The sequence below is a fragment of the Peromyscus eremicus genome, chromosome 22 (genome assembly GCF_949786415.1).
Source record: "Peromyscus eremicus chromosome 22, PerEre_H2_v1, whole genome shotgun sequence".
NCBI lineage: Eukaryota > Metazoa > Chordata > Mammalia > Rodentia > Cricetidae > Peromyscus > Peromyscus eremicus.
Genome location: NC_081437.1, coordinates 15313631 through 15340413, shown reverse-complemented (window position 1 = coordinate 15340413; position 26783 = coordinate 15313631). Strand labels below are relative to the sequence as shown.

The 26783-nt window shown below is 42.4% G+C and overlaps 1 protein-coding gene across 1 annotated transcript in view; it reads right to left on the bottom strand.

Moving 5' to 3' along the window:
* Prkd3 (protein kinase D3) overlaps nt 1–10872 on the bottom strand; it is a 79327-nt gene extending 68455 nt beyond the window's left edge. The window contains exons 1-2 of the mRNA XM_059248374.1: nt 10767–10872; nt 2206–3116 (exon numbers count right to left, since the gene is read on the bottom strand). Of these exons, the coding sequence (XP_059104357.1) occupies nt 2206–2496 (291 nt within the window). The 5' untranslated portion in view covers nt 2497–3116; nt 10767–10872. The remainder of the gene's footprint in view (nt 1–2205; nt 3117–10766) is intronic.
* Between the last annotated feature and the right edge of the window lie 15911 nt (nt 10873–26783).

Sequence of the window (26783 nt, the reverse complement as noted above, 5' to 3'; positions counted from 1 at the left end):
ATACATACAACCATAAGGAAATGCTATTTTTCTTTAGAGGTTCAAAATAATGACTCAAGTATCACTCAACTAATTATTTCAGAACCTGAAACTGTACATACACAGTAAACCAGATGGATGGCTAGAGAGCAAGTTCTCTAAGACAAGACAGAGGGTAAGAAATTGAAGGAAATCCCAGCATCTAAGCTGGTGCCTTCAGATTTCTCATCTACCACTCAAGACTCTGTTCTCATTTCTCTGTCTCCTGCAGAGAAGACTCAAATCTCACAGCTATAATTAGAGACTGGAAATTGCCCCGACTCAGGGATTTGACTGCTCTGGAAACTTATTCAAACAAGTAAGATCACTTGCCCAAAGTTGTCCTGTAGATAATAATAGAGCTGATTCTACAACAATTCTATATAGAATCACAGTATGCCTTGGTATAAACGTGAGGAGTAAATGAGTTCATCTAAGTATCTAAGTGACCAGCTATAAATCAAGTTAACTAGCTCACTTAGTCATTATACAATGCATCCATATTTTAATATGCTGTACATGATAAAGATATATGCACACAAGTGTTTTATCAACTAAAAAACAGAAAGTGAAAATTCTAAACGTTGAAAAAGGCGTAATAGATTTCACCAAACCATTGGTGAAATTATGAATTCTTACGCTCTCAAAAGAAGTTACACTTAAGTTTAAACATTACCTTTAACTTTAAAAAGTTACAAAATAGCTGCAAAAGTATTTGTGAAAAACTTCCGTGGTATGTAACAAAAGGGAAATAAAACTGAAGATGTTGAAAAGTAGTTCTGGGCGAGGTGGTCTATGTCTGTAATCCCAGCTAAGGAGGACTGAGGCAGGAGGACCCAAGAGTCCAAAGACCAGCCTGGGCAACTATACCCCAATATATCACAGTAAATAAAAACCCAAGGAAACAAATCAACAACTCTGCAGGTCTCAAGTCACTTCTACATTAGGCCTTATTTACACCAATAAGTCACTGTTAAAACACAAGCCCATACATAGGTCATTATCACTAACTCTAACATTTTTGGACTGCTAATTACTTTTAAATTAGAAGCTAGTGACAAACCATGTAAATATAGGCAGTAAAACGAAAGACAAAGCTGAAATTCAAAGTTATCAATCCCACCGAGCGACTGCATGTCTCTGTGTGTACACACTTGGATCTGTGTATGCCTGTGTGTTTCTGCAGGCCAGGGGTGGCTTTGTGTGTCTTCCTCATCTGTTCTTCATCGTACTGTTTGAGGCAGGGTCTCTCACTGAACCTGGAGCTCACTGATTTCACTATCATGGCTGTCTGTCTGTCTCCACCTCCCTAGTGCTGGGGTTACAGGTGTACACTGCTGAGCCCAGCTTTTTAAGTGGGTGGGTGGGGTCTGAACTTGGGTCCTTATGCTTGTGAAGCAAGCATTTTATAAACTGTGCACTTTCACAGCCCCAAGAGAAAATTTTTACACACAGAGACTCTGTAAGTTTGTTTGAAGCAAGTGGTTGTCCATTAAAAATAAAACAAAACCAACTATATAACTCATATAAATAATTCGTAAATAGAAAACGTACTAATCCACTGAGTTAAGATTCATTAAAAAACAGCACAGGATAGGGCAAGAGGTGCTTATATGATAAACGATCATCTTGCAAAATCTTGTCATATATATTCAAAATTGATTTACCTGGTTAAGAGGAAGGGAGTGTGTGCTTTTCTGTATTAAATGGTAGTCTAGGGAGATTCTGAATTTCCTCTGTGAGAAATTATCAGCAAAGAGAAGGCAAAGGTATAAAAGAGGGCAAAACACAGGACACCTGGAAAGCCCAAGGTGCAGGTGGGCATTGGATTCACAGTTCTGGTGTCCCACCCTCCTAGTAAGCACCTCAATGTCCTATGCCCTCTACCTCCTGACCTCTTTTTCTGAAATCATAGGAAATGTCATATAACCCCTTGACTATAAAATGACACTATTTTGGGCTAAATGGTATTTTTAAATTGAGATACAGGTTCCCATTAACTGAAATTTCAGAATTTTTGGCTCACACTCCATTAGTGCATTGCCCAAAAGGCTCATAACCAGGACATAAATTACTGATGAGTCCAAATGCGTCATTTCATTGTTTCATGCATAAATTACAGAGATGTGTGAGAAACAATATTAATTAGAAAAAAAAAACTATTGATATAAATAGCTTGCACAGTACCTTCTGATAAACAATGGAGCAGACGAGGTCTTTGACCGCGGACAGAGACAGTTCCTGGGCTTCGATGGTAACGCTCTCTCGTGTGAGGCCGATCTGAAGTAGAAACGAGACCGTGTGCACGGAGCCTCTGGAGTTGGTGAGTGACGGGGCACTGAAGCTGCCATTGGAGAGCCGAGCCGAGAGCCCTGTCTTGGGACTTGAACACGGAGAAGGAGTTGGAAGCAGCACGGCAGACACAGTGGCAGGTAACACAGACTTCTGGGCGGAAGGAGGGGAATTATTTGCAGACATCTGCCTTCCTTTAAGCTAGAAAAATAGTTGTCAATGCTTTTTAAATGGTTCCGAAGACGTTCTCAAAGTAACAGTAGTAAAATAAAAATGACTGCGCTTCTGGATTTAGAGCAAGCCGCTTGAGTTCCTCGGCGGAGCCACTCATGCCGATGACGACAAACTCCGTCACTGCCAGCGGAACGCACAAGAGGTCCTACCGCTCTCGCCACCCGTCCCATGAAGAAGTGTGTCTTTAGGGCCGCACCCAGATCTGTAGCTCACTTCACATCACCGTTACCGTCAGAAGACTAGAGCTGATCCCGACCATTTATGAAACATCCTCAGCTAGCTGTCTTTTCCTTGTCATGTCAGAAAATAGGAGTTAGATCCGGTCGCTTTGGTCAAGACGAAATCTTCCTGGGGCGAAGCTGTGTTTGCGATACTCTACTCCTCCAGTGACTGACGGGACACCTCCAGCGGTCACACCTTAAATCGCCCTCTCATATGGACTCACTTCCATCCTGGGGAGCGAACTTCCCTCTGCTGAAGAAAAACGCTTTTAAAAATAGGACGAGCATCTTTCTCGCGATGAATGAATGGGTCCACAGAGAAAAGCTGGTGCCTTCTGAAATGCTGTCAACCTAGAACAAAATTTTAAAAGGGTTTTAATGCTTGATATTCATTTGACATCCGTTTAAAATGTAAGAATCCCTGTATTTTTTAGTGATAATCTCTGGTGGTAGTTTTACAATTCATAAATGCATCCTAATGGGCAGTCATTTTTACTTCAGTTACCAGTCCTTTTTTTTTTTTTTTTTAAAACTACAGGTATAATTTCAGAGAGGGATTCCCACTTAAAATAATACTCCTGTCCCTCACCACTAACTCCTGAGCCCTAGGGGAGGGATGGGGGCTAAATATATTGATCTACTTTTGGGGAGATAGAATTTCACTCACCATGTTGCCCTGACTAGTCTTAAACTCCTGGGCTCTACAGCTCCTTCTGTCTCAGCTCCCTGAGTAGTTGAGACCAAGATCCACCCCACGGCACCCAGCTATAATTTATCGTGTTTTAAATTTATGACAATCAAACACTGTTATTCCACAATGACACAATTCAATGACGATAAGAAACTGAGAAAACCAGAAGGGTCAAAACAGGAAAAGTAAAGCAAACATCAGCGACGTAAAATGCTCAAGATCCCAGCCACATAAAAGATACAAATTGATTTCCCAATACCGGAAAGCTCTGTGGTTTTATATATTAACAGTCTAGTGAGAATACAGTAGCAGGTACAAGGCCCTAGATCGATCGATCCCCAGTACTCCCACCTCTCCAGAGTCAAATTCTGTCAAAATATGACAACTGGGCTGCTCTGTTATAAATACCTTCCAGAAGCCTAAGGACGCAAAAGGGCAAAAGGGGATATATACCAGAGTCAACAAAGAACTGTGACAACTGATAGACCACGAAACACGGGAGAAAGTGAACTCATCATTAAGGGATTTCCAACGTTAGGAAAAAGAACACCACCACGTACAGTAAACTACGCATTGTGGTTTTAAAGAAAACACAGTTGAGAAAATTAAAGAAAAAAAAAAAAAAGAAAAGAAAAAGGCATGACCCTTCACGGCTGAATGAAATGGCTCACAAGAGGTGAGTCCTTCTAAAGTCTTTGTAGCCATAAACAATTCCAACGAGGAGAAAGGGAAGTATCCAAAGTGTGTGCAGTGACTCCAAGGAGACTAGTATAAGTATATGGAGCTAAGTTCAAGTGAATGACAGAAGACACATACAGATACAGGAATGCAAATGAGAAAATTCAGAATAAAGTGAATCTAAAAATAACTTAAAGGTACAAGCACTGATGGTGACAGGCAAAGGGCTAGAATTCAATCTCCTACGTCACAGCGTTTGACAGTAGTGTGTCACCAATGTGTCTCGTGACACCCCTTGAAATTAACAGGGAAACTGCAATTTTGCTGATGAGAAGACTGAAGCCCAAAGTGATAACACAATTTGCCTAGTATCACATGGCTATGAACAAGCAGCGTGGGGATTAGAACTCAAGTCTCACTCCTTTTTCTTTTGTTTTTTCTAACCAGTACTGTCACCACAGCAGTGACTGCTTCTTAAAGACAACAAGGAACCGAGAATCCCTGTTCAGAGAGGATGCTGCTACGGGTGAGAGACGACACAGAAAGAATTGCTCAACTCGGATCTTGCTTATCTTCTCCCCACAGTCTTCAAGCTCAAAGCAGAGAACTGAAACCTGAACTTCACGAATGGGAGAGAATTAAATGACTTTATTTAAAAAAAAAAAACAAAAAAAAACAAAAAAAAAACCAATGCCTTTTCTTTTGAATCTCACTATGGTGCCCAGGCTGGCCTCAAACTCAACCATGTAGCCCAGGCTGGCCTCAAACTTACAGTCTTTCTATCTCTACCTCTTGAGTGCTCAGATTCTAAAACTTTATGTGAGTGCAAATCTCCGGGCCAAGACGCAGCTCATGCCCTAGAGCAAGAGCAGTGAGCCCGTTTAACCGGGAATGCTATGTAACTACCCTGCAGAAAGAGCTCAGGGTGAGAGAAGCAGCCGGGAACTGGGATGGGGAGAGCTCCTTCAGGTGCTGAGCACAGAAAAGCAGGTAAGCACAATGCAGAAATTACCAAAGAAACCTAAAAAAAAAAAAAAACAAACAAAAACAAAACAACAACAACAAAAAAACCCTCCACCCCAAAAAAACCAAAAAACCTTAGCCAGGGGCTGGAGAGGTGGCTCAGGAGTTAAGAGCACTGGCTACTATTCCAGAGGACTCAAGTTCAATTCCCAGCACCCACAGGGCAGCTCCCAGCTGTCTGTAATCCAGCTCTAAGTGATCTGACACCCTCATACAGACATACATGTAGGCAAAAACACCAATGCATAAAAAATAAAAATCAATCACTTTTTTTTAAAAAAGAAAAAAAATGCTTAGCCAGATCTGAGAAGATTGTTTTTCCAATGATTTGTGAACAACCAGAGAATAGTATAATGACTACATGTCAGCCTAAATTCAAACAGAGTGATGCCAAGTCCATCCATCCCACTAGTAACTTTGTAGAGGAAAACACGAGATTCTCAAGTGGAGGAAGTAAGATGAGCTCTTCCCATCTGACAGACACTGGTCTAGACACCTCTATTACCTCCTTAATCCTCACAAGCACCCATTCTAGAGTTGAGAAAGCAAAAGTTCAGAGGCTAAATATTTGCTCAGGACTCCGAAATTCTCACGAGACGAGAGTTTAAAATGTTTCCTCCACTATCCTTGTAAATACGCTGTGTGAGTTTGAGCTGGGTATCGGTGTAGTTAGGAAATACGCTGTATGTCAACAAAGTCTTTAGGGAACTGTCTCCAAACCACTCTTAGCCCTGTATTTTCAGTAGATGTGAGATGGTAAAGACAGAGACATCTGCTTATATAATCTTGAGGGTGAACAAAGCTGAGCGGACAGAATAAAATTAAATCGAAACTTTACAGAGATAAATTCAAAGTTAAATGTGCAACACAGGGATGGAGAAATCCTGATGTAGAAGCCAGTCCTGAGGGTGGGCTATGTTTCCAAGGCTTTAGATAAGCTGTTGATATAATGGGCTGACCCAAAGAACTAAGGCAAAACTAAATCCTCTGGACATTGGAAAGTCATCAGTATTAATCCGCACACTCGCCAGTCTATCATTAATATTATGTCTATTCTACAATCCATATGTTTAGAGTTATAGATTTTTAGGTTTGGGAAGAAAAAAGTGCACACATCCGGGTAACAGGTGAAGACAATGGCATGCGGTAAACATATGCTTAATAAAACCAAACAGAGTGAGTGGTCCTCAAATATTGGAGGACGTGTAAAGGGAGAACTGGTGTTATTGAGCATGATGGCAGAGGAGTACAAGGAAAGTGAAGCCAGCCTCTGGGCCATAAGGATTGATTGACAACTGTACATGAACTACTGGGAACACCTGGCTTAGGGTAAGCACGCCAATCATTCAGAAGTTTTATAGCAGTGAGATAAAAGATATCTTCCTACTAAGTTTACATTTTATTATACCGCTTGATATTAACTACCTAACAGTAACAGTCTAATAATACACTTGACTAATTTACTAGGATGATATGAACTCCTAATAAACTATATATAATTTTGTATAAAAGTGATTTTTTTTTTTTTTTAAGTTTCAGCATGGATACAGACATAAGAACCTGTCTTAAGAGCTTCCACCCACTCATCCCATCTGTTTTCTCTCCTTGTTTTGTTTATGGAATCTTGATCTGATCTGTAAGAAATCTAACAATTCTAATGTATACGAACTTTGGTCATGCTGTGTAATTTTTTTTTAATTGTTTCAAATAGAAAACAGGGTTTATAAGTTAGCAAATAGTCCATCTTGTTTATTTAGGAGCTGTGTGCTAATTAGATGCTGTTTCTAATAGCAATGAGAGCCTCTAAAGCAGAAAGAAGAGCACTGTTGAGTTGTCAGGAATTTCTAACAGTTTGGTTGGCAGTCTTCAAACATTCTTCTGGAGAGCTGTCACTACTTCATTCAGATGAACTTACAAATTCTGTCACCAGTGAATGGAAATCAAAAGATAGCCTACGAAAGGAATTTTGAGCCCAGTATGCCTGATCACCAAAGACCTCTGAGGTTAGGGGACTTTGCTGAGTGACACTTCATGGTAATGTCACCAGCTGATCTACCTTCCCACTCCCCCCAGGCAATTCATCACAATACAGTATGTTCCAACCTTAACCAAGTCTCTCATTAGAAGCCCTCAAAGCTGGAGTTTCCTTCACCGTGGACTTACACAGCACCTGGTGTTCGCCAGACCGCTCTGAGAGACACTGAAGTTACACAGCAGTAGCCGACCGAGACAGACATGGCCACTGCTCTCTGTGGCACTCACAGGCATTAAACCCACATTTGCCTAAGTAGCTGGGTAATTACAACTATGAGATGTAATAGGGTCTCTGCCAGGGAAACAATTTCAGCTGGGGGCTCAGGGAAGGTCTCTCTAAAGAAACAAGAGGATTCCAGAAAACAGGTCAAATTAAATACTTCAAAGGGAAGCCCTCGTGATTAAGATAGATAGGCAGAGGCGGGCGGTGGTGGCGCACGCCTTTAATCCCAGCACTCGGGAGGCAGAGCCAGGCGGATCTCTGTGAGTTCGAGGCCAGCCTGGGCTACCAAGTGAGTCCCAGGAAAGGCGCAAAGCTACACAGAGAAACCCTGTCTCGAAAAACCAAAAAAAAAAAAAAAAAAAAGATAGATAGGCAGCATTCACTGTGCGTCCAGCAAATGTTAAAGCAAAGAGGAAGAAATGCTCTTCCTTTGTAATAGCATATTTACCTGACTCCCACCGTAAAGAATCGCCCGGGTTTAATTTAGCTTTGTGTGCGAGGGATGTTAATGAAGTGCAAGGTTTTATCCCAACTCTCACACAGATATGTACGCGTGTATGATATGTATTGTTTTAGCATGTCAAAAGCGTGTGAGCTTTTGCAGTGACATAACTCACCAGTACACTGAAGTCAATATTCATGTTTTTACCTCAACAAATGCCTGACTTTGCTTAATGCTTATATATTGTGCAAAAACTCAAGTATTTTTGTAGATTAAAAAAAAAAAAAATAGATCACATTCTGTGGCAGTCGCTACATCTGACTGCATATTTCGGAAACATGACTATTCCCTCAGATTAATATAATACTGTCTTTCTAAGAGCTCCACACTCCACTAAATTGTTCCCTCTACACGTCTGCTCATCTGGGGCCAGTGGCATTTGAAACCCCGTCCCTCCACTGTCAGGGAGACCACCGAAGGGGTACACGAGGCAGGTCCTCTACGCAGGCACTGAGAGGTGTATCCAGATTTTAGAACACCAGTCTGGCAATGCAACACGAAGCTATGATAAGCTTGATATATCTTCATCTTTGCAGCAGTAGTTCCTAAGAGATCTGATTGGCTAATAGCCAATGAGCACTTCTCACACCCGGCCACTATAACATCGTAACCACACAAGTGGAGAAAACTTAGCTACATTAAGTTAAAACTAAAACATCTCCCATAGCCCAATTTTTCCTTTTAAAATGACTGCTTCAAGGAGGCAGGTTCGGTATGAATTACATAACCAGAGAGACTCAAAGAAAGATGTGATTATTAAATCCAATTATGTGTCTAATCAAATTAGATATAATTATTATCATATACCAAGTTCTGAACAAGTTTCTTTTAAAAGCAAGCAATTAACTCCACTATGGTTAATTATTATTATTATTTTTTTTTTTTGCCAACTTTAGAATTTTGTTGAAAACACGAGAAAAGGTCCCTGTTGTTTGAATCTTAGATGGTCTTTTAATAAAAAACCCAGAGCCAGATATCAGGGTGAAAGCTGAAAGAACAGAGAAGCAGAACAGCCAGCCACTAGTTCTTATCTCTACAAGATCCTCAGCCTAAAGAGAGTGAGTTCCTGTTTCCTCATGCCTTAGATCCTTTCTGTGAAAAATGTACTTCCATAACTATCTACCCCACCCCCTTTTTACTGTATGGGGTGTTTTCAACTCATCCAATTTTTAAAATTTAACTTATTGTAGTTCAGGTGTTGTGTAGCAATGTTTAGATGAGAAAACAACACACAAACAGAAAGAAATGTCTATTTTAAACAGGTCATTCGATAGAACAGAAAGCTTATAAAATGTGCAAGATTAAAGGCTCATCACTTTAAGGGGCTAGTAAGGGGGGAGGAGGGGCTATAAGAGAGAACTGGCTGGGGTGTGAGTGTGATCAGTGTGTATGAAACTGTCAAACACATTTAAGAATAAGTTCCTTTAATCTTAGCACTCCTGAAATGTGAACTGCCCTGGTTTATCAAAAAGGACTCCAAACGCATGTTCTCGGGCCCATGACATTTATAACAGTATCCTATGAAGCAAAACCTATAGTGATTTTTCCTGTGACACATTTTAAAATAATACTTTTACAAAGACTTGCAACAACTTTTATGGCTAAAGTGCTGTTTTATCTCACTCCAGATTATAACTGGGGAGAGGGATGATGGGGGGGGGGGCGAGAAAGTGTTCCTATATAGAGCAAATCTTACTTAGGTCTGAGTCTGGGAACTTCACGGAAGCCTTCTTGAAACAAATCTGTAGGCTTGTCTGCCCTCTTGGCATTAAAAGTTTAAGCGTGAGGAGAACAAAATCACAATTGCTAAAACTGCAACATGAGTTACAAAGTAAAAGTACTTTTTTTTTCTAGCGTAACTACAGGATACAGACGAAGACATTTTAAAGTTTTTGTTTCATTTGTGCCTACAGGTTTTAAAGGCCCTGTCCTACAAAGCAGTACTTCGAGTTGTAACTTATCCTCTTTAATCAAAGATGACACCGATAGTCTTATTTCCTGTGGGGACGGGCGTGGTTGAAGGGACAGTTACGTCCATGCCATCAATCTGTGTGCGGAAAAGTCTGCAGGTCGCCTGTCGCCGGATTTATATTCGTGCTTACAGACAGCACGGCCTAGACTTTCTGACTTCGACGGTGTGAAATAAAATATCCGACACGCAATCGAGTAGTGTCGTGTATGATTATTAACTATTATTATTGTCTTTAAATTGCTCCACATTCGCGAGTGTTTCACCTTAGGGCAAAACTCCCCGGGGAACGAGAACGTCTCGGAGCGAGGCTGCATGCAACTCACAAGCCTGAAAGGCAGTCAGGAAACTGGGGGGTCACCATCCTCCAACCCCCCGGATACTCGTCCCTCTTCCAGCCCCCCGGGGGGGAAAAAAAAGTGCAGCAAAAGAAACGGGGAAGCCTCCCCGGGCACGGCGCCGCTAGAAACTAGTTTGCGGGGAGCTGGGGAAACGGAGGGGCAGGGCGCGGTGGGTCACCGCAGCCGAGCGACTCCAACTTGGCCTCGGCGGCGGCGGCGGCGGCGAGGACCGCGGAACTTGGCCGCGCCGGCGCCCCCGGCTGCTCGCTCGCTCGCCCGCCCGCCCGCCCGCCGAGCGCCGCCCCGACTTCCCGCCCAGCCAGCCGCGGCCGCCGCCCAGCCCCGCGCGGGTCCGAGTCCCGCCGCCGCCACCGCCGCCACCGCCGCCGCCGCCGCGTGCAGTGGGGGAGGGGCCGCGCCACCTCAACCCGACGGGTCGGGAGAACAAAGCGGCGGCAGCAGCGGAGGCAGCGGCGGCGGCGGCGGCGCGAACTTTTTTTTTCCGGTGTCTGCTCCGCGCTCCCTCCGGCGACTACTTACAGAGGCGGGCTTCGGAGGAAAAAGTCCGCGCGCGCCGGCGGGCGTCCGTCCGCGTCCCGGAGCAGGAGCCAGCAGCGAGGCTTGCACGGACCTCGCACGATCCCGCTCGCTCGCTCGCTCGCTCGCTCGCTCACCCGCCCGCCCGCGCCCCTTCCTCCCTCCCGCCCGCCCGCCCGCCAGCCCGCGCCCCTCCCTCCCTCCTTCCCTCCCCGTCCCGTCTCGAGGCCGGAGGGCGGGGGGCCGGGGCGCGCGGGCGGGGGCGCGCGGCCCGCGCGGGGCCTGCCGGGAGCTGTAGTTTCCCCCCCTCGCCGCCGCCGCCGCCGCCGCCGCCACCGCCGCGCGCCGCGGAGGGTCTGCGCCCCCCCCCGGGGGGGAGGGGAGGGGAGAAAGGGGAGGGGGTTGCGGGGAGCGCGGAGGCTCGGCGCCCCTGGGAAGTCCGACCTCCTCCTCCTCCTCCTCCTCCCGGCTCCCGCGCCGGGGACCGTCGAGCGCGGAGCCGCGCGGGTCGGTCCGGGAGCGTCTCGAGGGAGGGACGCGCTGGACTCGAACTCCGCTTTGCTATATCCGCTAGGCAGGCGATGGCGGTCGGGGGCGAGAGAGAGAGAGACACGGGGAGGCGGGGATCACCTGAAACGCGGTGTCCCGGAGTGGAGGACCGTGCCTGTGCTGTCTCCCTCTTCTGCCTCCAAAGTTCTTCCTCCGGCGGGCGTTCCTCCCCGGGGGCCGCCGTCACCCCGCACACCGAGCGGACGTAGCCGGCCAGAGCCCTTCACCTGCGGCACAGTAAAACTGGAGACGCTGCTTGCACGTGCCTGGCGTTTCCTCTTGATCGCCTTGCAAACACTTGCGTGTGGCCCGCGCTACCAAAAGTTCCAGTCGGCAGTCAAGCAACTGGAGGCTTCCACCTGCGCTGCGTGGAAATGAATGCAGGGTAAGTGGGGGGCGGGGGGGAGAGAGACCTGGGTGGCAGTCACATAAAGATCAGAGGGGAGAAGACCCCGTGTGTTAAATTATAAATGCTTGGTGCGAGAGAAACTGTCTGCGCAGTTGACAGTCATTGTCACCAAAGCTACACGGTTTGCCCACGTCGACTTTTTTATCCCTTCAAAGTAAAAATATATTGATACAGTTAGAGGGGGTAAAAGCCAGCTTGTCCGGATGCAGAAAGCCAGGGGTGGAGGGTGCGGGCCGGGGGAGGGGGGTAGCTTTTGAAAACAGAGGGAGAATAAACCTAAGTGGACAGCCCATTGTGATACAGAATCAACAATATTAATGGATGCATAGTCCTGGATTTGAAGTGAGACGTTTTTTTCCCCTAGGGATAGAAGTGGAGACTGAACCCGCATGCTGACACCCACAAGGTCACCAATGAGCTAAACCACTGACTGTGCTACTCGCTACATCCCCATCTCTTAGGTAGCGAGACTTTTAAAATTAAAAATGTGTATGATCCTTTTCTACGGGGGGGGGGGGTTACGAACGAGGGTGGGGGAGCATGTTTCTGACGTTGCTGTGGAACTGGAAGCTGCCAAGATCCACCAGCATCTAAGTCAGGCTACATCTTTGTACTTAAAGCCTTACCCACACCTCACTCATGCTCATGCAAGCAACCCTAATGAAACTCAGTGGGTCACAAAAAAAGACAAGAAAGGGCCTAGTTCAGAAGAAGAAGGGGTTCACACGAGGAGGTGATGGGGTGTGAATACGATCAGAATGTGTGTGTGTGTGTGTGTGTGTGTGTGTGTGTGTGTAACTGTTTAAAGATCTTCTGCCATTCTCTTACTTTAAGATTAAAAGCAGATTGTTTCAAGTGTACCTTATTTTGAAGCATTCCCTTGCCCAATTGTGTTCTTTTTTTCTTTCCACTTCCCAACAGATGTTTTAGTCTAGCCGGGGATATCTTCTCCTAGTAAGATTCCCAGAATGTCACTGGGGCAGTTTGCATCCAGTTTCACCTCACTCTTGACTTCCATTTTCTGTTGTGGTCCTTAAAGAAACAGTTCCTTTCCATAGGAGTGACTTTCTCAGAGAATTAAACTGCTGCTCTGTGGAGTGTTTATGTGAAAATATGTACTTGACTACTTGACGTATAAATATTTCATGGACCTGCATTCTCGCTGTCCTGCTTTTTAATTGTTTTCTCTAGTTAAATCTTTCAGCAGGTCATTTGAGGCTGGGACTGACTTTGTACCTGAAATTTTATCTTTGTTGGACATAGACCACCATTTTCTCACATGTTCTCTTCCTGTCCTAAGAGATGAAGAATGGTTTTCAAGAGGAATGTTCCTGATTCCTAAGAGAACATAGAATCTGAATGTTAAAGACTTCTCAGTATTTTTTTTTTTTTAAATGAAAACGGGAGCGTGTAACCGTCCCCTTATTTGGCTTTGGCTATAAATCTTCCTGTTCCCACATTTAATGTCTCCTCTTGTCCTTAATGACATAATCATTTACAGGTGTTACCTAATACTAGTTAAGAGGGTCAACATGGTTGTGACTTGAGGGGGCCAGAGCTCCTTGATTTAGAATCTTAGATTCAGAAAAACGCCGTTTGCTGAGGATCCACCAGAGGAAGTTGTCATTTAAAAAAAAAACAAAACAAAACAAAAAAAAAGCAAAACCAGCTGGGTTTAATTTATAGAACGTGGTTACTGGAAACTCACTTTGTGTTTGTGTCTTTTTTCCATGACCTTAGAACACAGCTGAAAAATTTACACACCATCCACGTGTCAACACAGAGTTAGTAAAGTGATGTTGGGGAGGGAGGGGGGATGCTGTAGGCTCTTTATCAGCGGAGACACACTAGTTAACAATCTCAAGCACCCCACCTGATTCCTTCACAGTTACCCTAGCCACAATCTCACTCTAGGTTACTCCAATAGACTTTTAATTAGCCTCTCCTGGACTAGCTCGAACTGTTACATTCTTGGTAACACATTCATGATGGTTACATCCATCATCCTCTCTGATTTCGCAAGCTGTGATTGTTCTGTATTCTGATTGCCCTTGATTGACAACTCTTGGGTCACTTACCACATTTCCTTGTGTCTTTACTGTGGACCAGATCCTCCTGGGTTCTTTGTCTGCCCTGACCTCTCCTGAACTTAGGGAAAAACATGTCTTACTTTTATTCATTCATCACTTAGCACGGGGCTTAGTCAATTGTTTGTTTTTGAGACAGGGTCTCTCTACATAGTTCTGGCTGCCCTGGAATTCACTATGTATACCAGGCCCCAAATTCAGAAATCCACCTGCTTCTGCTGGGATTAGACATGAGCCATTTTCAAGGGTTTAGTGATTTTTTATTGAATTGTCAAACTTCTTTTTTCCATTGTCGTGATTTGGTTAACTGATAGTCCTAAAATATCACATGATAAACTTTTCAGCAGTTCCCTACTGCCTTTTAACCAGGCCCAAATTAATAATATCATTAATTGCATACCAGCCCTGAGTCAAATGCATTAATTCTTCTTTATATAGAAAAATTCTTCTCTGTTTATCCCACATAACTTCTTTATTTCCATTATTCATTAGCTTTATATGCATTTTCACTTAATTTTATGTATAATAACATTGATAACATAGCATATATATTTAGAAGAGTATATAGTAAAAAAGATGATCATTTGACCAAGAGGAAGACTATGAAAACCTAATAACTAAAGAGAGAGATAATCACACACGTTTCGTCTCTGTTCTCTATTATTTCCTTACAAGTCAATATTTAGGTAATTGGAAAAAAATTCTTGTACATCCCAGTGGTTTCTGCTTGTCCTTGTGGTTTTCTCCAAGAAGAAGAAGAAGGTGTAAATGTTTATGAATTTCTTAAAAATGGATTTAGCGTCAAGTTCCCTCAGGCTATAGAGAATGGAGTTTTAATTTAAATCTCTGTTCTTGAAATGATGTCAACTAGCCATTACAGACATCAGCACATCTGGATTGACCAAAACAAAGACATCTGGGCTCTCTCACCACATGGAAGCAACTGAGAATATCCTCATTAGAAAAAAGGAGTTGGGGTGAGATTTTTAATGCAGTTCACTCTCAGCTCTATTATTTAGAAACTTGGTGCTCTTTAATCTCATGAAGAATTAATTTTCCCCAAAATGGGGGGGGGGTAATAATTTTATACATCATAGGATTCTTATGAGAACTGACAGAAGAAACCAGGACACATGTGATTAGTCTGCCTTGGTATGTATCACACAACCAAGTGACAGTTAACTGGTAGGATTGATGTCTCTACCCTATAAGTTGACACAAGGATAAATTGGAATAATGCACAGATGCACAATAAGTACTACTTATGATACCAGTATTATTCATGTTAGAGGATATATATGTATATGTGTATATTTGTGTGTGTGCATGTGATATATGTATATATATATATTATATATGATAAAGGAACACAATACATTGTATTATATTCCTTTATTTCCTCAAAGAAATAAGTTGCTGAACTTGATTCTGTGGGTGCCAATTTTTTAAAACTTATTTATTTTTATTTTATGTGCATTGGTGTTTTGCCACGGGTGTCAGGGTCTCTGGAAGTGGAGTTACAGACAGCTGTGAGCAGCCATGTGGGTGCTGGGAATTGAACCAGGGACCTCTGGAAGAGCAGTCAGTGCTCTTAACCACTGAGCCCTCTCTCCAGCCCCATGGATGCCAATTTAAAAAGAAAACAAAAAGCTTAAGAGGCACAGGAATCTGGCTGTAGAAAGACTTCCTTTCTGCTTCATCCAAGAAGGGTCCTACTGCTATCCTCAGGTGACCAGAACTGTCATTCATTTTCTATGCTACTGGATGACAGTGTTTTGCTGTACTATAAAATCACTGAGTTAATAACTAAGTAAACCCATTGGTTTTATTTTTACTGTAGTTAGACTGTAGTGACTTGACTATTTTACTGTAACTTACACCCTGATTATGATTCCTCAAATCTAAAAACTTTCAAGTAGCTCCAAACATGCCTCCGATCAGATAACTGGATGTTAAACTGTCCCAGTTCCTTCAATGATGGTGGCTGACTTAGCTGAAGACTAGTTGATTTTAATTTAGCTTGTTTGGTTTTGTTCCCCTGGAGACTTTATAGTCTTTGATTTACTGATTCACTGAACATGTTCAAGAATCACGTGTGCAGGGTTGGGGATTTAGCTCAGCGGTAGAGCGCTTGCCTAGCAAGCTCAAGGCCCTGGGTTCGGTCCTCAGCTCCAGAAAAAAAAAAAAAAAAAAAAAAAAAAAAGAACCACTTGTGCATCTCAAACATTTAGGAAAGGCATTTGATCTAGAGGGAAACTAACTCCTGGTGGTGTTCATGGCTGAGAGATGGACAAACCTATAACACAGAGAAGAGGGTCAGAAAGTATAAGGAGAAGGTAAAATATAGGGGTAGAAACTGAGAGAGAAGTTCATCTCATGTGTTTGTAACCATGCTGATGGAAACAAACCATGTTACCAGTTGCATAAAAGCAAACCATATATAACCATGTATAGTGCATAATACTTAAAGTACATTAACTAATAACAATAAGCTCTATGCTACTGCTTGTATGTTTACTGTTTATTTGTTTACTTGTTTAGCAATCCATTGGTGATGGGGATTGAACCCGAGGACTCATGAATGCTAAGTGCAAACCACTGAGCTACATTTCTAGCACCCTCTATATTGCTTGTGATTTTAGACTGTAATACTTCTACTTACATTTTTTAAAAGCTTACTGTAAAAATGTCATATTGTGTTTCGCTGACGGCAACCCCATTCCATTTCATAGTTACAGTATTTCTTGAGCTCTCTGTTTGTTTTGTTCACCATGGCCCTAGGAGCTATATGCCACACCAAACATACCATACATATAAACTTACATGTGGGGAGCTGGACAGATGGCTCAGTGGTTAAGAGCACTGGCTGCTCTTCCAGAGGACCTGAGTTCAATTCCCAGCACCCACATGGTGGCTCACACTGTCTGTATCTCCAGTTCCAATGCATATAAAAATAATGGTAAATCATAAAAAATAAAAAAACCTTACATGTGTTTTTTGTAGTACCAATTGCATTTGTGAAATCTGATGTTTGTACAGTGATGAAATCACATAACGATATACTTCTTAGAATGTTTTCTTGTCTCTAAGGGTCACATAACTATATGGTAAAGATATGCATACATTATACATTAATAATATTTATGCTAACTGTATGATTTGATAAACACAATAACCCACAGAAATGTGAGTAATCATGCTGCTTATCTACTATTCTGTGTTTCCCTCCGCCTGTAAAAATCTTGAATAATAACTTTTACTGTATCCTATATATAGCGTATGCAGAATGGCATCCATTTCCTGTCTGAGACATTGCCTTATTTTTTTTTCTTAAAACCACAGTATTTATTCGTGTGTGTGTGTGTGTGTGTGTGTGTGTGTGTGTGTGTGTGTGTGTGTGTGTGTGTGGTGTATATGCAGGCCATCATGTAGAGGCCAGAGGAAAATGTCAGATGCCCTGTTACATCCTTCTCTGCCTTATTTCCTTGACACAGGCTCTCTCATTATACCTGGGGTTACACTGGTGGCCAGGTCCTCCTTTCCCCACCCCCCTACAGCACTGCGATTCTCGAAGCCATGCCTGACTTTTTATGTGGGTGCTGGGGATTTGAACTTAGGTCCTCATACTCGTGAAGCAAAACTTCCTACTTGGTAAGTTCTCCCCAAGCCCCTTGTCTTAATTTCTGATCGATGTTATTTTTCTTTATTCTAAAAGCAATATTGAAAGGAGACCATTTTGCCTCGGCGTAGAATGGAGATGTCCAGTCCTGGTATGGACACTCCTTTTTTGTCCATAAATACAGATTTTTATGACAAAATAAACACATATATTGTGAAAAATAGTTATTCAAACACATTTATCTTTTTTTTTTTTCAAGACAAGGTTTCTCTGTGTAGCTTTGCGCCTTTCCTGGAACTCACTCTGTAGCCCAGGTTGGCCTCGAACTTACAGAGATCCGCCTGGCTCTGCCTCCCGAGTGCTGGGATTAAAGGTGTGTGCCACCACCGCCTGGCTTTTTTTTTTTTTTTTTTTTTTTTTTTTTTTTTGAGATAGGATCTTACTATGTCTCTCTGGCTGTCTTAGAACTCACTATGTAACCAGGCTGGTCTGGAACTCATACAGATCCACTTGCTGCTGCCTCCCAAGGGCTGGCTATTCAAATTATTTTGCTTTGTCCAGATCTCTGAGTTGAAGCTATAATGTTCTCTGTAATAGGTGGCAAGCTAAAAGACCAAGCCTTGGCCGTGACAGAAGGGGATTAGTCTTGCTAAAATTGTACCCTGGACTTTAAGCTTCTTTTTCGTTAGGGGCAGAAATTTAGGTATGCTCTGGCTGATGACCAGCTCTGTTGAAATGCTTTTTCAAACATTAAAACTGAAAATGGATTAGTTCGTCTAATTTGTAAAATGAATCATGTAGTATAACTAAGCTATAGACTTCAAAAAAAATTTATGACCACAACCTATGCTATTTTAGAATTACAAACACACTCAAAATACTTTACTCATGTTTATAGATACATAAATAGGACGAAATCGCATGGTTAGTCTAAATTTAAACCTAAGTCTAGACAAAATTAAGTACATAGTATATCTGTGAATATATGTGGCTTAAAGGCAGAATTTGAGTTGTGGTGTTATGTTGCAACTTCCTGTTAGTATTGGTAGTAATAGCTATCTATATATGTACAACCAAGATTATTTGTAATGACTGTTGCTATTTCTGTGACTTGGTGTCATTTTAATTGGTTTGTGTTGTTCTGGAATTGAATGCAGGGTTCCATGCTAAGCATTTGTTACACAACTAGCCACACACCTAGCACCTATTTACTTTCTCAGTATTCTATTTTGGGGCCCTCTGGGAAGTGATCTTCAAGTATTTCTTCCTCTTTCATTGGAGACTTCTAGACTTCACCTGCATCTTAAATACAAGCTTTTAAAAACATATATTCCTTGAAGAAGGACATGTGGGTACGAGGCGACAATGGGAAGGGAGTGTCCCTTGATCTTTCTGTTCCTCTTCCCAGTGGGGCCACCTTGAGTAAAACCTCCTTCTCCTTTCCATTTTTAGTTTGGCTTTTTTAATTGTTTATCGAAGATGAGAGGTCAGAACTCACTCGACACCCGATGTGACCCCCAATGTTCGATAACTCACCCCTCTTCAACTGGAAACACCAATGCATCACTATTTGACAATAATTTTTCTCTCTTTGTTTGTCCCCAAGAGCTCATATTAATATATATCACAATAAAAACATATTAAAAACTCAAACACTTTAAAAATTCAGTCACTTTCAAACTCCAAAGTTTCTTTAAAACTTCAAAATCTTTTTAAAAGTTGTCTCTCAATTGTGGACTCCTGTAAAATCAAAATAAACACTTCCTTATTCCAAGAGGGAAGAACCCGGTCACAATTACAATCTGAACAAAGCAAAACCAACTCCAACGGTATAAATAACTCAGTGTCCACAGTCTGGGATTCACTTACAGTCTTCTGGACTCCTCCAAAGAGTTTGCCGCAGCACAGATGCCTTGTCTCTCAGGCTCAGGCCTCTTCCACTCCATGGCTTCTGCTGTCCTTGGCCATAGTTCCGCCGTACTGGCATCTCTAAAATCCTAGGGTTTTCTGCAGCAGCTGGGCTGTACTTTCACCAGTAGCCTCTCCTGGGTGCTCTTCAAGGTGCCAAGCCTCATCTCTCCATGACGCCTTCAATGCTGGGGCTTCACCCAGGGCCTCTCCCGGTCTCTCATCTGGTCTCATGACCTCTTCATCCTTCAAAACTAGAACCACCTGGGAGATTCTTACACAAGATCAAGTCTGGCTGCCAGTAAAGGTACAACCTTGGCCACCTCTGGCACCCAGCTTCTGTGTGCTGCCCTGGAGGAAATACTTCCCAGAAGATTTCACCTCAAGGGTGCTGGTCTCTTCTTACCGCTAATTTCCCAGCCCTAGCTAACCAACATCAATTGTCCTAGTCAAGCAAAGGTTTCATGTCAGTGATCTTGATCTCTTCTTAATCACAGCCAATTCTTCAGCCCCAGCTGACCAGAGCCAACTACAGGTTCTTAATTGAAAATAGCAAAGGCTCCGATAGAGTCCTTAACAGATTCTCAAACTTCCCTCTGAAACTTCACAAGCAAGGCCTCTATGGTCTGCAGCCCCAGCTGACCAGAGCCAACTACAGGTTCTTAATTGAAAATAGCAAAGGCTCCGATAGAGTCCTTAACAGATTCTCAAACTTCCCTCTGAAACTTCACAAGCAAGGCCTCTATGGTCTGCGTTGTTTTCAACATTATTATCTTCCAAGCTCCTACAGAACAGCCTGCTGAGCTCTTAACACTGAATGGCTTTCTAGCCCAAAGTTCAGATGTCCTTCCTTCCACAGTCATTCTCAAAGCAACGTGTTCAGGTTTTCACAGCAGTCCACCACTCCTAGTACCAATTTCTGACTTACTTAGGCTTACTATGGCTGTTACATTATAATCAAAAGCAACTTGGGGAGGAAAGAGTTTATTTCATTCACACTTGCATACAGTTCTTTACTGAAAGCAATTAGGCAGAAACTCAAACAGGGCAGGAATCTGGAGGCAGGAGCTGATGCAGAGGCCATGGAGGAGTGCTGCTTACTGGCTTGCTCCTCATGACTTGCTCAGCCTGCTTTCTTATGGAACCTAAGACCTCCATCCCAAGAATGACCCTACCTACAGTAGGTTGGGCCCCTCCCACATGAATCACTCCTGAAGGAAATGCCCTCCAGGCTTGCTTACAGCCTGATTTATGGGGTCGATTTCTCAACTGTGGGAGTCAGTTTCTCAACTGCGGTTCCTTCCTCTCGGATGACTTCAGCTTGTGTCAAGTTGACACAAAACTAGCCAGCACAATAACAAAACGATGACCATGAAGGAGCAAAGATACATTTTTTTGGGGGGGGGGGGAGGGAGTGTGCCACTCACAGGGAGCAGACCATGGGTAGACAGGAAAGATGGAAGTTCCCAGGAGCTGCTGGAGTCGTTTTATTCCAGGGACATTTTCCTGTCTTCCCTCTTCAACTCAGCTGTTTTGATCTCTACTTGGGAAACAGAGAAATGAGTCTGGACTTGTTTGGATTTCTCAAGGTCTGACCCTTGAAGTACCGCTTCTGAGAAAGGTACCGGAACACCATTTCTGAAATGCTAGGCCATTACCTACAAGAAGAAACGGGGCGCTCTAGTTCTCATATGTTTGGCCTAAGAGCCATGTCTATAAAGTTACTTAAATTGGGACTAAATGGTGTGTCAGCACTAACTTCTTGACATCTGTTGCTTACACACACACACAATGTGGGATCAAATCAGACCAACCAGGACAAATCTTCCTGGCATCATGGGTCCACGGAGGACAAAACAGCAGATGGCCAGTCATCAGAGTCATCAGAGAATATTGTTCAGAGACATAGGGGAAGTTGTTAGAGCTAGATGTCATGCTGGGCATGGGAGAGCTTGCCTGAAATCCATGCACTTGGGAAGCTGAAACAGGAGGGTGTGAAGTTGGAGGCCCGTCTAGGCTTCCTAATGAGATTCTGTATCAAACCAACAAGACAATGCATGTGTCAGCTCTTCCAAAAGTAACTCAAAGCCAAGAACCGTCATGAAAGTACAGTTCTTAGGCATGGCTCTCTGGCACTAACTAAAGGTGTTCACATTGGTCCCTCTTTGCATTCTGTTTATTGTGTTTCTTTTAGACATGGACATCCTTCACATCAAGATTAAGTCTCTAAAACAGAAAGTGGGGGATTATAACCTCCCCAGCAGAAATGAAGGTATTCTAAAGAGACACTTAAAACAATGGATCCCAAAGAAATGGGAAGTTCCCTGGGAATCTCGTGATGAGAAAGGAAAAGGTACCAGCCAGAGGAGTATCTTGTCTCCTGGAAAGAGATTTCCCAAAGTTCTAACAACTTGTCAGACTACATTACATGATGAGACCGAATCCCAGACAAGGATGATGGGTTAATAGTGAACAAGAACACACATCGACCAGGACTTCCAGATACACAAATCCTTGGCCTTCTGTTTAAACTTAAACTCACTAGAGGACCCTTGAAGGAACTGTGTGTGTTGGGGGATGATGGGGTAAGGAGTGTCATTAGGACTCTTCTCAATGTAACCATATGGAATAAATCTATTTCTGCTTTCCTACATATACCTTGAAACTTACTCAAGGAAAGATTGTTCTTTGAAAAGTTAGAAGGGGATAATTAATAATCACAGTTAAAATTACTCCAACAATATAAAATTGAGAGAGCATTTTTTTCCAGTGAAGACTCATTATATTCTTTGTAGTCTGGTCAGTAGAAAAACTTCACAATTTCATAGTGTTACAACACAGACAAATGGAATATAATTCCTTAGAAAATTCACAAACAGTTCCAAAGCAAAAGAGAACTGAGTGCCTCAGCCCTGACTTGATTAAGTTATATTTTGATATGAACTGAAAAAATATCTTTTTAACCCCTCTTCTAACTGATATTAATAGATACTTCATCAAAAGAGTGAAAACAATACAAAACAAACCCTGCTTAAAACCTGGAAACAAAACCATTTCAAAGATGTCTGGCAGTCAAGGTTTAATTTAACAAATTCAAGATTGTATTTGAATGACTTTAAGTTTTCTCATTTGGAGCGACAACTGCCTGTAGGGTGGCTTTGTTTGGGATGTCATTTGTCACCACAAGGACTCATGTGTTGAAGATCTGCTGTCAGTGTGACAGCAGGAGAGGGGGTGGACCTTTAAGAAAGGGGCAAGTCCAAGGTGATTAAGGTTGGTGGGGGTAGTAGCCTGGGAAGGAACTGCTGTAGTCTTGGGTGAGTTTCTTGCTTTGTTTTTGTTTTGTGTGCGGTGCTGGAGATCCAACACAAGGCCCTGCGCATGTTGGGCAAATTGCACTACACCACCAGACCCCAGTATCATTCTTAGGGGTCCCTGGTGAGTTCTCAAGAGAAAGAGGTGTAATAATTGATATGTAAGGGCAAGATGGAGCCCTTGCCATGCTCTGGGTTTCTGGGTTTTATGTATGTGTTTATTTATTTATTTTGAGACAGGGTTTCTCTCTATAGTTTTGGTGCCTGTCCTGGATCTCGCTCTGTAGACCAGACTGGCCTCGAACTCACAGAGATCCGCCTGGCTCAGCTTCCCGAGTGCTGGGATTAAAGGCATGCACCACCAACGCCTGTCTTGATGTGTGATCTCCCCTAAGGTGGGCTCTTGTCATGATGCCATGTGTCGTGACATCATGTAGTCAAGATCTCTTGGCTGGAGCCAGCACCAAAATTGCTTAGGCTTTCAACCTTCAAAACTCTAAGAAACTTCTTTTCCTTATGAGTTACTCAGTCTTGAGGACTTTGTCACCACAGGAAATAGGCCAAGACAAGGGTGGACTAAAGTAGATTAATTTTGTGCTTTAATATTCTTGTTATTCACAATGAAGATGATGATGTTACCAATATACTTGATTTCAGAATTAGAGGATCTTTAAACATATACTGTTGTTGACACACCTAATATCCCTGGCCATATTTTCAATTTATATCATAAAACTGAATGGAAGTTTTATTTTACAGATCTGGCCGGCCTAGAACTTTTTAGGTAGCCCAAGCTGGCCTTGAACTTACAGTATCCTCCCACCCCTGGGATTACAGATGTGTACCACCGTTCTGGCTAGAGGTAAGTTCTTGCAATAGAACTTCCATATCTTCCACGTAGTATCTTCAACATGTAGTAGAAATTGGTGCTTTGCCATCCTGTTGATCCTACAAGATGCCAAAAAAAATACAGCATATTTTTTAAAATTACAAGTCAACATATGTGTACTTGTGAACATACATGCATACACCAGATATATAAAAACACTATGTGATGAATTCTTCCCATGACAACCACATGATGATAACTTCACTTGATAATCTTGACAATGTGCATCTCCGAGCTGTCTGTTCCGTGAGAAATAGATTTGAGTTTCTCTTTAGTTCCTTGATTCTCTCTCTCATTTCTTTGGTTATATAAAAAATCCTTATTAGAGATTAATTTCTTTGAGTCTTGAACATTTTTTAGTTTTCAGAACCCTCAGAGAAAATTTAACTAAAAAAAAAAAAAAAAGCAGCAGTTATAAAAGGATGCAGGGAAGTTTGTTGGAAATACAAGATTAGTGTCTGTAAAGTCAGGCATGCTGGTACATGCCTTTAATCCCAGAACTCAGCAAGCAGAGACTGGTGAATGGAAGTCTGAGACCAGCCTAGCCTATCTTGCAAGTTCCAGGTCAGTTAGCCGGGACTGCATGGTGAGACCCTGTCTCCAAACAGAAACAAAAGGAATGGAGGATTCTGGGGTCTCACTCTCCCCTTCTTTGAGAGAGGAATGAACGTTGTTCTAAGAGATTGGAGAGAGGGGAGATCAGGAAAGCAGAGAAAAGCCCGTTGTCCTGCCGTCAGCCTCCATCTTGGCCCGATCTCTGATTTTGTGAATGGCATTGGGAAGGTTGACATGAAACCTGGATTCCTAAGATAAGGTTTCAGAGGAACAGCAAGAAATTGACTGGACTGTAGGAGGAAGTATTTTAATATCCCTTTCATGATTGAAAACCATGGCGGACAGATTTGGGCGGAAATATGATGTAGGCTTCTTTAATTCTCCATGACTGTTAAAGAAACAAAGGGAGGCGTACTTCAGTTTCAGGTTTGAGCAGGATCCGCCAAAAAGTAGGGGAATGGAGAGTCCCAGTGTCCCAGGAATTTCGAATCTAAAGTGCTCCTTTCATAGTTTGCCTACGAATGGCCCATTCCCAATCTTTTTACTTTTATCCTCAGGGCCTTATTGAATAACTACTGTGTGCCGTGATTTCTAATGTTAATATTAATATGATAGGATTTCTGCTAAGGTCTTTCTCAAAGCATGTGGCTCAATGCCAGTGCATCTTAGTCCTGGCTGCACCTGGAATCACCTGGGGAGCTTTTAGACAAGCCCATGCCAAGACCACACACAAGAAACCACTCTAATGTGTACGTACAGTTAGAACGGTTGGCTTAATTTATAATCTCTCTGAAGTAAAATAGCTCTGAGAACAATGATTCTTAAATATTTTGGTCTCAAGAGCCCTCACATCAATAACAATTATGGAGGACCACAAGTGGCTTCTATTTATGTGCGTTATGTCTGTCAATAGTTGTATCAAAAAAAGTGAAACAAGTGCTTTATAAATATTATGGATTTATTAAAGGTAATGAAAGCATTACATGTTACATAGCACTTTTTTGTGAAAAACAAAACAAAACAAAAAACCCCAACCTCTACATTTCCAAAACAAAAAGATTTTCGTAAGAGCACTGGCATTGTTGAATATGTTTTTAAAAAATCTGTAATGTCTGACTTCTTAGAAGACAGCTAGATTCTCGTATTTACATTCAACCTATTATTTGTTGGAGTAGATAAAGAAAACTTGGCTCCACACACAATAGTAAGAAGAGGGAGAAATTTCAATAGAACTTTCAGATAACTCTTGAAAATCTTCATCATTCAACTGAAATACGACAAATATGGCCTAAAAGTCAGTTGTTTTAGACTCTCAAACCAAATGGATAAATGTCTTTACTCCGTTAAAGGTAAACCCTCCTGGTCTCATTTACTTTGAATGTATCTTTTCTTTGTGATTTTATAACAGATTGACTGGGAATCTGCTAAATATTGATTCTCTGAATTATACAAGCATTGCAAATGTTGAGCATTTCCTATTATAGTTACGCTTTTAAGAAAAACACTGATTTCGCCGGGCGGTGGTGGTGCACGCCTTTAATCCCAGCACTCGGGAGGCAGAGCCAGGCGGATCTTTGTGAGTTCGAGGCCAGCCTGGGCTACAGAGTGAGATCCAGGAAAGGCGCAAAGCTACACAGAGAAACTCAAAAAACCAAACAAAAACAAAAAAAACCACTGATTTCATCAGGGAAAAGTTCTGTGAAAAAAAGAAAACTGTGGAGGCTAGGGTGGCAGAAACAAAAGAAAAAGCTCTCCAAATCATAGTTTTGCTTGAAAGATCCAATGTTATCATTGGCAACAAATACTGTCAGTCCTTGTCCTGGGGGTAGAGGTGCCCTTTGTTCGTTTTAAAACAAGTGCCTGCCAAATACCCAAGTGTGAGTACTCCTAATTTATCAGCCATTGTTCTTTCAATCAGAAAGTGGTTTTTCATGAAAAAAGAAAATAGTTCATAACGCATCTCAAACAATGGCATAACTCCTTTCCCCTGAGATAACAATTGCCTTTCAGCATGTACCAGAAATGCTTTATTTATACTTCCCGTTTGTCATGCGGCATAAAAAAGTTCCAGTCAGGATGTAACTGGATTTATCATCTCATCTTGAAAAAGCTGTCCAGAAATGATGCTTAAATTCTAGAAGATAAGCATAGGGAAGCGATATAAAAACAAAACAAAACAACAACAACAACAACAAAAAACAAATGACGTGAAATGAACTGGATGCTTTCCCTAGGTGACTGTATTGAAACTGTCTAGGAGATCGTGCAGTTAGGGAATTCTACACGGAGCCAAATGGTCTCCACAAAGTGCAAAGACAAGAGGTGAGCACATGGGAACGTGGTCAGATTTGCAGAAGAAAGTTTGGGCAAAGAGAGAGCTTCATGGAAATCAGCAAAGATTTTTTTTTTTCCTGCAAGGGTTCAGCTGAGTACTGACCAACAACATAAAAAGACACCGCTCAAAGCAGGAGAAAGAACTCTGTGGTGGTATTGTGTTGCCCAAAATATTGTTTACCTTAATAAACTTATCTGGGGTCAGAGAACAGAAAAGCCACAAGATACTTAGGCTAGAAAATGTTAGCACACGCCTTTAATCCTAGCATTCCAGAGGCAGAACTCCATCTGGGATCTCTATGAGTTCAAGGCCACATTGGAAACAGCCAGGCATGGTGACTCACGCCTTTAATCCC